This window comes from Dryobates pubescens, chromosome 5 (genome assembly GCF_014839835.1).
Source record: "Dryobates pubescens isolate bDryPub1 chromosome 5, bDryPub1.pri, whole genome shotgun sequence".
Taxonomy (NCBI): domain Eukaryota; kingdom Metazoa; phylum Chordata; class Aves; order Piciformes; family Picidae; genus Dryobates; species Dryobates pubescens.
Window position 1 is genome coordinate 28,873,429 of NC_071616.1, and position 13,862 is coordinate 28,887,290.

Consider the following 13,862-nt stretch of genomic DNA (forward strand, 5'->3'; position numbering starts at 1 on the left):
GGATAAAGTTACAAAAGCTAAAGCCCAGCAGGATCTGAACCTGGGAAAAATGAGAGATGGGAACATGTATAACCATTTCTCTGTCATTCGTTCTTTCTTCCTCATGGCCAGTCAAAAATTGGAGAAAGACAATGCTGTTTCTCACTCTAACTACCATGAAAATTTGGAAAGAAGCCCTCCCTTATCACTGCATGAAGGTCTGCACAATCTCAGTTCAGCATGACAAAAATCAGTGCCTGAAACACTGGTAAATTATCATCTGGTGGATCTCTTAATAATCTTCACATCAAGACAGAAATGTTTTCCAGAAACTCAAAATGCAAGTCATTCACCTCAAGCAAATACAAGCAAAATTAGTTTCAGTTAAATAGCTTATGATGAATTTCAGATTTGTTGTTGGATAGACCAATCCAGCTTAATCTTAGACTCTACTAATGTGTGAATCTGAGAGGGAAGGAAAGCCAGATCAGTTTCTCTCCACTGAGAACATGGAGAGGGGTATCTTTACGGTATCACACAGTATAACTAAGAAGCAAGCCATCACATGCTTTGCTGGTGTTTGCTTGGTTTGTGTTGGGTTGGTTTTTTTTCAGATTTGGGGGCTTATTTTAAAACATAATGAGACTTCAATGGTCTATCTGCAAACATTCTCATTTTTACATTGTCAAATGCATTGGAATGTAGACAGGCAGAGCTTTTACATGTATGCCTTTCCACTTCCATGCAATCAGGGAGGAAGGACATCGATTCTGAGTGGTAATAAAGACCAGGAATTTAATAACATTGTAATACACAACTTAAATGTGTGCTTAATACTCTTCTAATCAGTGCATTACAGGAATAAATTCAGAAAACAAAACTGTGATCTTACAGATTTAAGTATTCATTACAAGAGATGGCAAAATATGGTGCTCTCAAGATTTTATGTAAAATCCACTGAATTAATTGAGCTTTCTTAAAATCCAATGGGCTTTGGCCAAGTCCCTTAATGATACTAAAATCCACCTGTTATTAAAGATCATGTTTAATACAATATATGCAAATGCTGTGGTTTGCAAATACCATTATGCAAAATTCAAGTCCAATCATGTGCCTCCTGGAAGTCTGCAGCATAATTTCTCTTGACATCAATAAGGGTATGCCTGGGATATTTGTTTTTAATTGCACTGTATACAAGTACTGATGGAAGAATACAATACAGGAATCACAAAATTAAAGAGGATTCTATGAAAACTACAAAGAAGAGTAGCACAGAATCAATAAGGTAAAGGCAATAATTCAAAAAAACATAAATCAGACTTGGCAATTTTGGAAAACAGTACTGAAGAAAAAGACAATGAATTGGCACAGTTTAATAACCTAATTTCTAAGTGCACTTTATAATAGCTCTCCTTACAAGCTGCTGTTTTCCCAGAAGATGATGACAACAAGCTTCATTAGTACATAACTGTTTTATAGTGACAGGTTTATTGCATTGCCACCTGTGAATCTGGAAAAGAAAAAAGAAAAAGACACTTTCCCCAAAAAAAAAAACCTCCTACAAAGGTCCCTAAAAATCCTGTTTTCTCTTGTTATTGTCAAAAAATAGCAATGTAGCACTTCCATATGTTTGTGAACACTCACAATTCTACTTTAAAAAAAAACAAACAGAAGTTAAAGAAAAGTGATTTTTGTTTTGGCTCCAAAAATAATGTAAAGAAACATTTAAGAACAAGATATTTCAATGATCAGAGAGATATGTACAATGTGGTAGATTTGAGTCAAATCCTGCAGCTATATGTTCAGGAAAGCAAACTTGAGAACCTGTTGATCCTGAGTAAGCACAATTATAGACTGGCAGGATCAGGCCCTTAGCTGCACCCACTATAAGCTTTCCCACAATCTGTCCTAGGCTAAAAAGTATAGATACAGTATATACTCTGTATACTGATTTATACAAAAGGTCTTTTACAGCACTAACCCTGTTATTGCTAGGCTAAAAATGAACATTTGGAACAAATTACATGAATCATAAAGGATAAAACTGAGACGCAGCTTCTGAAGACTGAATTTCCACTTGAGCCATTTTAAATTGGGTACACTGTAGCCATTTGCGGAGCACAGATGAGATATTGTTCATTTGTCCTGACCCTTGCAACATCCTTAGGCTGTGATGGTTGACATTGCTCTGGATGGCTTGGAGGCGTAGCTGGAGTCCAGCAGATAAGTGCTGTTGAAATAATGCAAAACCTTCAGTATCTTTCCTTTAATGCATATATTAATACCGCGCTGTGAAAGGTACTGAATGCTGGCCAGGGAGAGCTTCCCCACTGCCCCAATGTCACATTTGGCTCTTTCACATCCTGCATTGTAGTGCTCCCTGAAAGGCAAGTGTGTTTACAGAAACAACTCCATACTGAGACCAACACTTTAATTTTCATCACCAAAACTATCTTGACTAGCAAACTGCACTGATCCACCTGGCGTTCTCCTACAAACAGGGCCAGATGGCAGCCCACAACAACTGCTATAGAACCCAAATCCATCTCATGAGTCAAGAGTCTCAAATCTGATTTGTCTGAAGACTCTCATGCCTAAAACATCAAGGAAACCACAGCTCAGGGAGCAATGAGTCTCAGTAAACAGGGAGGAAAGGCCCTGCCACAGAACCTGGTTAGAGGAAAGCATTTCAGAAGGGAAAGGGAGAGCAGTACTGATTACAGGGCAAGTATCTTAGCTTGATGATGCTCTGTGTATGCTCTTACTTGGGGCCTTCAGTGCTGAGCTGTCCAGTGTGTCTGGATACACTAAAATTATCTATTTTCAGCAAATTTGCATCTAGTGATCTTATTTATAGAGTTTACAGAAATGTTTAACACTAGGAATAGCAGGATAAGGTGTTAGAAGCAACTTACCTTTAGATTTGACTGTATCATTGGCAACCACATTGGTATGAGCTGCAAGAAGAAAGGTATATTATCATACAAGTGACTGTAAACATGTTCCATCTAACACACTTAGCTGTTACAAAGGACATATCCTCAGCCACAAATCTGAAAAGGTGGTTAGTTTTAAATGATTCTTATGCTTTGGGGCAGGTAACTCTCAGAGCTAAGGAAGCCAGCTTCCTTTATGTGCAGCCTGATGAATCACCGGTAGCAATTATTGATATCCTGGTTTAAGGCAATGATGAGAGTACAGAATAGAATGTTATGAAGGGAAACAACTTATTTTCTTTCTGAAAGTGCTTCTGTATGAGTAACAATGAAATAAAAATAGTAAACATTCTGTGTAGTGAGATACACATCAGGAACTGAACAAAAACATGCAGTAGAAGTTCCTAACAATTGCCTAGATTATTTAAATAGTAACCAGCATTTTATAAGGCAGTAATCACATCAATGTTTTATTGAAGAAGGTGACCCTTAGACTTGGGAGCATAAATGAAAACTCTATCCATTCAGCACAACAAGGTGAGGAGGTCTGTGAATCTGTCACTCTTGATTAGATTGACACGTTTCAATCTCCTGCTCTTCAGAATCACAGAATCGACCAGGTTGGAAAAGACCTCAGAGATCATCAAGTCCAACCTATCACCTAACACCACCTGACAACTAAACCATGGCTCCAAGTGCCACATCCAATCTTTTTCTGAACACCTCCAGTGATGGTGACTCCACCACAGAATCACAGAATCACCAACCTCCCCCTGTCTACAACCTCCTTTCAGGTAGTTGTAGAGAGCAGTAAGGTCTCCCCTGAGCCTCCTCTTCTCGAGGCTAAACAACCCAGCTCCCTCAACCTCTCCTCATAGGGCTTGTGCTCAAGACCTCTCACCAGCCTTGTTGCCCTTCTCTGGACACATTTAAGTATCTTGATGTCCTTCTGAAACTGAGGGGCCCAGAGCTGGACTCAAGGTGTGGTCTAACCAGTGCTGAGCATAGGGGAAAGAGAACGTTTCTTTCTGAGTAAGTATAATATGACAAGCTTATGGAAGACAGAGGCATTTCTAGCAAAAGTATTCATGTTGTCCAATATTAATTTAACCACTGAGGTTATTGTTCTAAAATGTTCCTCCAAATGGCATTAAAATTTGCAATTTGCCAATTATGCTACTGAGAGCTGCAAGTTAAACCTAATCACTATTGACAGCATTAGATAAAGTGCTGCTTCCCTTGTGCAAGGAATGATAATTGTTTCAGTGCTGTTTTGCTGGAGAATCATATGCAGCTCTGTCAGGACTGATTACTTAGTCTACTGCATGAAGAACCATACTCAAACCTCAACATCTACTGATAGATGAAAGCCAAAACAGCTGGAATGCAGCCAGATGCAGCAGAAGTGCAAGTGCTGTGGACTCTCATGCTAATGAAGTGCTTAATAAGATCCAATGACCTCAAGTCCTGATGTGTTTTTTGGAGAGGAGGGAACAGGTAAGCATACTGAGAAGCCATGCTCTGTGCCCCACTACCGTGAGCAAAATGTCACTGAAAATTTCATCCAGCATTAATGAAGCTCCTATGGAGCTAGCCAGCGGTGATTAGAGTGATGTCAGAACAAGGAGGGAAGCTGGGCAGAAAAATCAGGGTACCCCTGAGCATCTGAACCAATACACTGCATGTCTTTTACAGTCAAGCAAGAGAATCAAGCACGTTCCACATCCGTTTCATCTCATCCTAAAGCAGGTATCTAAAAATAGATCAAGATGAATCATGTCTAAAAATACCTGCTTATCTCCACTCACAGAAACTACAGATATCTATGCTGAAGAGGTCTAAGGTTATATACAGATCATTGTCTTCCAGTGCCACTTCTGTCTTTCAAGGTCAGGACACATTTAGGGAAACAAAACAATCTGCTGAAGGCACAAGCAAGCAAACCCTCTACTCATACAGCTTCCAGTTAGATAAACAAGACAAGACATTTTTATGGAAGCACTTGAGGTTTATCACATAATCCCCAGCCAGACTTTGCTTCACAAAGGAAGAATACATAAAGCTACTTAGAAAAAAACAGCTAGAAGAACAGACTGCTGTCAGATTGACAATTGTTTTGAGTTTATATTTTCTACAGAATGACATTTATTCCAGTACAAGTTTTGATGGAAGCCAAGCTGGAGAACAAGTTGGTCAATGTCCTTCTCTGGCTCCCCAACTCTGCTGCCAGACCAGTTCTACGTAACTCTACCCAGCAGCTGCTGGAGCTTCCTAAAGCCCTTGGGTCTCTGGAAAAGCCAGAGTGGTTTGTTGAGCTGCTCCCTTCTCTGCTGTAGGCTCCCAAATTCCCCAGACTGCTGATCACAGCTCTCTGTCTCACAATCAGATGGCCTACATCATCAGTGGCTGTCCTGCAATGACTAGTTGCCCAGTTCCTTTGACACAAAAAATGGGAGGAAAGTATAACAATCATTTCAGCCCTCCTAAAGAAGAATTCTCCCCCTGAGAGGAAAACATAATGAATTAAATGTATATGTGGGTATGTATGAATCTCTGTAGATGTAGATAGATAGATAGATAGATAGATAGATAGATAGATAGATATTGATCTAACTCAGAAATTAAAAACAAATGTTTAACTATTGAAATATTGTCCCAGGAAAGGAACTTTGCTTTCCTCACCAGATTGGTAAGGATAATTTAACATCAGATTGAAAAAACATCCTCTGAAAATACAGAGAATGGCTCAAAGACTATAGGAAGCAATCAAGACATGTCTCAATGCTACCAATGTGAGTACCAGGAGGAAGAACAGCACAGCACCAACATAAGGAGATGAAGGCATGAAGAAAGCTCTTCTTTCAGTGGAGACCTGAAGTCTTCTCTTCCTCTCTCATTTTAGGATGTATTTTCCCCTCACTTGTCATACAAAATCTGGTCACCTAAGACAGCTATCCCATAAACCATCTGCCATCATGTGACATGCGCCACCACCTATGGGTGTTGAACCATGCAATGACTTCATTACAAAATGAAGGGTTTGCAGCACCTGGTTCCTTAGATGGAATAGAAGACACTGCAGTTAAATATGGTTATAATTATATGATAAATGGCCAGGACTTATCAGAGCTAGAGTCCTCAGTTCCAAGAGGCAGTCACTGAGAATTACAAACTTCGCTGAATATATCACTGAGATAGCGCTAAGAATGTTCTATTTAAAACAAAAATATCTCTCACTACACTATGTCCTTTCCTTCAAGGAAAACTAAACTTTGTTTGAAAGGCTTGTATCAAAAACAAAATAATTTTTTTTTAAAAAAAAGAATGGCACAACATTAAAGCACCAGATAAAATTGTTTCATTATCAAAGGCAGGGCAATAAGATTGTCTAGAGTAAAACAAGCTACCAAAAATTGCCCAGTCAACTAATATTCAAAGAGCTGCCATCCTTGCAGACTTGTGAAGTAGGAGTAGCAAAGTTCAGATTTTCTGCACAGCCTCTGGAGAAAGGGAAAGTCTCAAAGTTGATCTTCTTTAAACTGTAGTGATGCCACTCACTTACTGGTTCCTGTGTGAATAGACTTTACACTTCTGCCTCTTTGAAGGACTTCAAACATACAGTAAATCTTTCCACAAATCATGACACTTACTTTTCAAACCCACAGTAAATATTTTTACAATTAGTTAGTTCTGAAAAAGAAAAATTAGCAACCTGGGACTGCAAATCCTATAACATATTGTTCCTGCAGGATTTCATTTCAGGGCTAAGCAAAGGGGATTTGGTCACCCAGATCCATCTCTTCCATCTCCCATCCACAGAACATGTAAGAAAGCCTTTAACTCTGAATTCCACAGGTTTATGAGCTTAATTTTGTAGTAGCAACTATGTCCTTTTAACCTGATTTAGCATATCCTTGGTATGTACTCTCAAATGTAACTCCCTGAAAGCAACGATCTGAACTGATTTGGCACTAAAGGCCTAATTCTTTCACAACTACAAAGCTATTTTTCAGTCTTGTGAAATTCTGGGTATCTTGAACTGTCCAAAAGAGAAGCCCATGTATGTTCCAGGGACAGCCATGATCACTTTAACATCCCATAGTGACAGAGTTTCTCTAGTAAATAAAGTCAATTACTTGATATAATAAATACAAGGAGTGTGAATATTTTAATGCCAGCTGACATCAAGACCACCTTTTAATTTCAGTTCCTGCTTGACCATGCTTTACTCCAGGACTGGAATAAAAATTCAGACATTTCCTGTATGGCAACAGAAAAACTACATAAATCAACATATTTCACTTAGATTCAAGTGCATTTAAGTACTTGGTTTGTTGGTATTGCACGTCAAAAAAGCCTAGTTAAGTCAATTTATAATTTATACTTGTGAGACTACCCCAATCCTTTGGGAATCTGTTCTAAAGATACTGTGGTGACCCACAGGAGATTGGCCATAGATTTAAAGAAAAAGAAAATAAAAAGTAAAAATAAGAGTTTTACATGGATGAAGCATGCAGGATTTGATTCTTTAACCAAAGAATACCCTGTAAACACATCCTAGGGGAAAGAAAAGATTTCACTATCAAATAATATTCGAGTAAGCCTAATACACAGGTATATGATAACAAGAAAACAACTCTGTCACAGAATTTTTATTATCAAACTAAAAAAATGTGAGGCTCAGAACACTGAGGTGATCTGCCAAGGACCTACAGCAATGAAAAGTTACATCATGGCTGAAAATTCACACAGTGCTTAGAGGTTCTCAAAGTCAGTAACACCAGTTGAGCCTAGCAGAGGAACAAGACCACTGCAACAACAGAAGGAAAAAGTAGATCAGAAGTTCTTTTTTTTGTGTTTTTTTTTTAATCTGAACTAGGATTTGGGATTATGGCCTGAGATTTTACTTTTTGTTATGCTCTAATAGGCTTGATTTCTGCATTAGCATTCATCCTCTTCTTCCACTTTCTCTGAGTAGGAAGGGAAGAGAGCTGCCAAACAGAAAGGGACCTGGGGGTACTGATTGACTGCTGCCTAAACATGAGCCAGCAGTGTGCCCAGGTGGCCAACAACACCAATGGCATCCTGGTCTGCATTAAGAATGGTGTGGCCAGCAGGAGCAGGGAAGTCATTGTGCCCCTATATTCAGCACTGGTTAGGCCACACCTTGAGTACTGTGTCCAGTTCTGGGCCCAGTTTAAGAAGGACATTGAGACACTTGAACATGTCTAGAGAAGGGCAACAAGGCTGGTGAGAGGCCTTGAGCAGAAGCCCTGCGAGGAGAGGCTGACGGAGCTGGGATTGTTTAGCCTGGAGAGGAGGAGGCTCAGGGGAGACCTCATTGCTCTCTACAACTATCTGAAAGGTGGTTGCAGCCAGGTAGGGGTTGGTCTCTTCTCTATAGCAACCAGGGGGTTGGTCTCTTCTCTCTAGCAACCAGCACCAGAACAAGAGGACACAGTCTCAAGCTGCACCAGGGGAAGTTTAGGCTCGAGGTGAGGAGAAAGTTCTTCACCGAGAGAGTCATTTGTCATTGGAATGTGCTGCCCAGGGAGGTGGTAGAGTCACCGTCCCTGGAGGTGTTCAAGAGGGGATTGGATGTGGCACTTGGTGCCATGGTCTAGTCATGAGGTCTGTGGTGACAGGTTGGACTTGATGATCTTTGAGGTCTCTTCCAACCTTGGTGATACTGTGACACTGTGATGCAATAGACAGACAATATCATTAACTAAGTATTCAAGGTGTGGTATGCTTACCTTTACAAAGATAGTAGAGTTGCATTCCTGTAAAGCTTCCATTAAACTAATCACATGCAGGCACACCATTTCAACCATCTTTAAAAATAAAAGTAATAAATAAATAAAGCATAAAACCAAATCACTGTCCAGCATAACAGTTTTTTTAAGGTAAACCAATGGTCCCTAAAAAGAATCTTTCTGTATTTGCTTGGCAGTCGAACTGAATTAGTAACTGTGCATTTACTAACCACTGACAGGTAAGATTAAATGAACACATAAAAGAATGTTTTATAGTTTTCCTCTGAGGCAGCAACACCTATCTGTTAAATATTTCAAATTGCTTGATGTATTTTAATTCGTGTCACATATCAAAACAAATTGCCTTCAGCTTTGTTCTTTTCAGACATCATAAATCCTTCCACATGCCTTTGCTGTGTAATTCTCATCAACCAGTGTGTCAGAAGTTGGTATTTGTATTTACCAAATCCTTGCAAATTAGCATACCCACCAAAACCATCCTTTCCCTCCTCCCTCATCAAAAGACAATTTAGTGTTCTGAACTGGCAGCTAGGCCATAATTCTTCCATTTTGTACCATGAATTATGACGGAAGCAAGTATCAGTGATTTCACAGTAGACAGCATTTTATGGTTTACATTGTTTAAATTCATAAGTACAAGACAAATACTCTGAGCTGGCAGGGAATATTTATAGTGCCAGTCTGAACAATGTGGAACTTTCCCTATATAATAATAAACTCATGTTTTATGTACACTAATTAACCTCACAAAACTGCTGTGAGATGGGCAAGTATTATTATCTGCATTTCACAGAGCAAAAGCTGAGGCAGAAAGTTTATAATTTGCACTAAATGAGATACTTTCAGAATAAGGATCAGTACTTAGGACTTCCAGGTCTTATTCTTGTCCTAAGTCTTGACAAGAAGCCTTTGTGTCTGACTAACTGGTTATTTGGAAGTGTTACAAGTATTTCCTGTTCAGCCAAATGGAGGTTCATAAACTAGTGTTCCCAACAACAGCACATCAGAGGCTGAAATAAGTTTTAAAGACAGCTTTAGGTGGTCCTTGCCTGATATAGACAAGGCACAAGGGAATAGTAACTGGTTCAAAGACATCCAAATGCTACCCATGCAAGTACAATTGAAAGGGCAAAGGTCCTTAGCCACCTGGGGTGGAAGATGTTTCAGCATGGGGAAAGTGGAATTACACAAAATAATTTCCATATACACAGCAGGTCTCCATTTAAAAGCAAAACAAAACCCTACAAACTTTAAGAGTACCTTACCCAGAGGCCTGGGCCACATATAAAGAATCTTTGTTGCTCAAAGCTGGCATCACATTCTCCAGAGCCAGAGCTACTAGCTAAGTTAAAGCTACCATCTCGGCTATAGGTAAAAAGTTTTGACAAGTCATGATAGAGGAAGTGGGAAACACAATACATCTTGCTCATAAGAAATGAGCTCTCAACCCTATGCCTGTAGGCAAAGAGAGTCATTAGTCAACAGGAAGCAATGGTAGCACCTATGAAAAGGCTGCTGGTTGTAATTGTGCAAAGTTGCTCCAGCAGCAGTGGAATAGATAGTTGAGATAAATAAGTGCTCAAAGATTATTTCCAGAAAATGTCTGAACAATTTCTGGACAAAGTGAATGTTTACTTTTTCAAACCTTATCTCTGGAGGTGCTTCTTCAGGTCATTCATGACTCAAAACTGATTCCAGAAATATTTATATGCTTTATTTTTGATGAGTAGCTAATGGGCTACAAGTAATCAAGTATCATCATTTGTGCATTTTTTTCACCATCACGTGGTAAAAAAATATTCAAACAGATATTCATGTAATTTTCCTACAACACTTAGTTGCTCCTGTAAGGTAGAGTCAGATAGAACATTAGAACCACTGCAAAGATCAGGAAGATACATGACACCTGATGCAGGGGTCCTCAATCCACCAATCAGCAGCTCCAGCTTTTGATTCCTTTTCAGACAGGTCCTGGTTAGATTCTGTTTCAGACCCACTGTGAGGTTTAACCACCACTAACTAGCTTTATCTTTTATTTCTCTAAAGCATCAAAGTTGCTTCATGATGTTGTTTGGAGTTTGATGCATTCCACTGAAACACCAAAGCAAAGGCAAGCCCTCTGAGTTTAATCTGTACTAAAGCTGTACACAGCAGCCATATACACTCACCACTTTGTTATGTGCCATCAGCTGTAAGATGCTAGGTGTTACTCTGCTCCAGAACTCCAGGGCCGTAAGGATTGCTGTAAAGCTAAATTCATTCTGATTCTGGACTGTTGGAGCCACCGCTGTTTGTTCACAATACACTGTCCAGAGCTGAGCAAATATGAATGCATGGAAGAGGGAACACATGTGCAGAACAGATGTCTGTAGAAACAGAAAATACAAGAAAATGTTCCTTTAAATGAGTGTATTGGGATATGGGGCAGAGGCTTTCCTCACAGCACTCCTCCATCATGCAGCCCACTATGCAGTCTTGTCCCTCACGTTCCCCCCCATTAGGAACTAGCAAGCCAAGCATACTTGGTAACATCATCCTGATGTTTAAAAACTGGGTTTGTATTTACTAACTAAAAATCACATTTGCAAACACACACTCCCACGCAATCTGAAGTGTATGCCATTAAAGTCAGTCCCTTTAAAGAGAAGGATAGTTTTACAAAACAGCTATTCAGGACTAGTTGTGAGGCATTTTTGATGGAAAACTCCTTCGCAATCTGTAGAGGGCCTGGAGGCTCTGGCACTTAACGACTCCATTTCAAAAATGCTGCTGGGCTATGTCATTCACATTCTGGTTACCTAAAAGAAAGGCTATCATACAAAACACATCATCTTACATTTGTTCTGTTCACCTGTTGTCCATTTCTACCTTGCTGGGACAGGACTGCTCACAGTCAAGGTAAGTTTTGAAAAGCTAACAGAGAAGACATTTTGGACGCTCAAGCACGATACTTTGCTAATACATGCTATGTATCAGCATCCGAGCCTTCAGGAGTGCTGGACTTTATATGCTTCATTACTAGAAAGATGCTTCTGGTCACTGATGCTTGCTCAGTTTGTAAATGCAACAGTGATTTATGATCTGTGCCATTATGACTGCACCAAATATTGCAGTCGTTGCTTGGTAACTGGAAAGGTATTTGAGAGAGCCAAAAAAAGGCCAAAAGAAATGAATGGGAATCATCAGTGTTTTGGCCAGGTATGGGGAGGGATGAAAAGAAAAGGAGTTTTTACATACAAGATGAATGTGTGATCATTCTGCTTCTGTTGCTAATGAAAACCTGGTTGGTGTCATAGAGAGCTGCTTTATCTGTGTTAAACTACTGTCACAACTGGCTTGTGATTTGCAATAATTCTTCTTGCCCAGAGCACCCTGAGAAAAAATGTTGTGCTTGAACCATCACTGTTTGTAATTAACTTTTGATCATAACATTATTAATAGATGATCCAATTCTACTATGCAGCTAGATTAAATAACGTTCTGAGGGATTTGCTACAGAGATGGTCACTGCTAAAACTTTAATTTGGAATTTTTTCCTTCCTCACTCTGGTATTTTGAAAGGGTTGAATCTCAAACTTACTTGCAGTGATTTCATCACCAGTTTTCTATGCATGAACAGTGAGCTATGCAATAAAAACTACAGAGACTTCTTCCCCTAGCTTTAATACAGTTTTACCTCTCCTTTTTTCTTACCAACAAATAAGTGTTGGTAATAATAATGCCAATACGTAACAAACCTCCACACAGAGTTCCTTACCTTTGATTGCTCTGGAAACCCAATCAGAATAACAATAAGGTGGTCAGCAATTTGTGAACCTGCATCCAGCGGAATAGGCATGCAAGATGATGGAGAATTTGGACAGACAACATTGTGTGTCAGAGACCCCAGAAGCAGCCAGGACAGCAAACGAATGTGAGAGACACATTCTATGAACTCTTTGGGCCTGCCAAGAAAGAGTGGATTTTACAATGATGCTGACTTTTCTTCTTTTCCCAAAATACAGAGTCTCCTTACACACACTAGGCAGACGTGGTCTCAGTGTGCTGGAGGCACAGATCATTAATACATCTTACAGAAAGACTAAAACCATGCAGAACTTAGTGGGCTTGACACATCATTAACAAGTCCAACGGAACACATCCGATGAGTCTAAGAAACAATCTCTATAAAAAGCTAAAACATTCAGATTCACTCATTCCACACAGGGTGAATTTTCACACAGAAATCATCAGATGGGAAGGGCTGCCCAAGTGGAAATGCTCTTCTCAGGTCCTAGGACAGCAACACAGCTGACATGGTGATAGCAGGAGATCCTTCATTCCACAGTGAGCTCTGAAACCGGCACCATGACTTACTGTGTTCTACTTTTCCAGAAGCAGAATTAACTTTCTCTTTTCCTTAGCCTCTCCTTGGACATTTGGACTTTTGAGGGCAAGGAATATGCTTTATTCATCCCACATCTGGTGTAATGTCTAATTGTAAAGCAAAATGCTTACATAATCTAAAAAAGGAATAATGCTTTACTGGAGTCATCGTGTCTGTCCTCTTGCTGCTACCAAGTTCAGATTACATAATCATTTGAATTCATAGCCAAAGGAAAAAAGAATTGGGTTTTGATCAATAAGCCACTACCCACAGGCCACTCTCTCACTACTGTTTTTAATTTTTAATTTTATGTCATTGACTGACAAGGAATCACAGCACCAAAGAGGCATTCCACTAATTTATTCATTTTTAAATAGACTTTGATGCTCTTTCTTAACTTCCCACAGGGTCTTCAAGGAATTCACTACCTTCAACTCAGAACACATAGTCCATTTTTCATTTTTACATTTAAGAAACTAATGCACAAGGAAATAACGACTCCATATTTCCAAAACTAGATCTACTCTACAGGAAAGTACATGCAGATATAGCTACAGGACGGGAAACAGAGCCCCTTAATCCCCAGAACTCTGGGGCAGGCAGCCTGGAACAAAGATGGGACAAGGATAAAGGTTTGTTGAAACACAGTCCAATGGCCTTCACTCAAAACATCTCAGTAGTAGTTGTAAGATGACAGACAGTATGTCCCTTCGTTTTGACAACAAAATATTGGCAGATTGAGATTTCCCACAGTAAAAATGGAGGAAAAATATGTCTGGAAGAGCAGAATTTCTCTCATCTAAC

At 39.5% G+C, this 13,862-nt stretch overlaps 1 protein-coding gene across 2 annotated transcripts in view; it reads right to left on the reverse strand.

Moving 5' to 3' along the window:
* Positions 1–1,640: 1,640 nt before the first annotated feature.
* UNC79 (unc-79 homolog, NALCN channel complex subunit) overlaps positions 1,641–13,862 on the reverse strand; it is a 108,592-nt gene continuing 96,370 nt past the window's right edge. For both annotated transcript variants that reach the window (XM_054161893.1, XM_054161892.1), the window contains 5 exons: positions 12,450–12,636; positions 10,861–11,058; positions 8,672–8,749; positions 2,895–2,936; positions 1,641–2,209 (listed from right to left, as the gene is read on the reverse strand). In XM_054161893.1, coding sequence (XP_054017868.1) covers positions 2,009–2,209; positions 2,895–2,936; positions 8,672–8,749; positions 10,861–11,058; positions 12,450–12,636 — 706 coding nt within the window. In that variant the 3' untranslated portion in view covers positions 1,641–2,008. The remainder of the gene's footprint in view (positions 2,210–2,894; positions 2,937–8,671; positions 8,750–10,860; positions 11,059–12,449; positions 12,637–13,862) is intronic.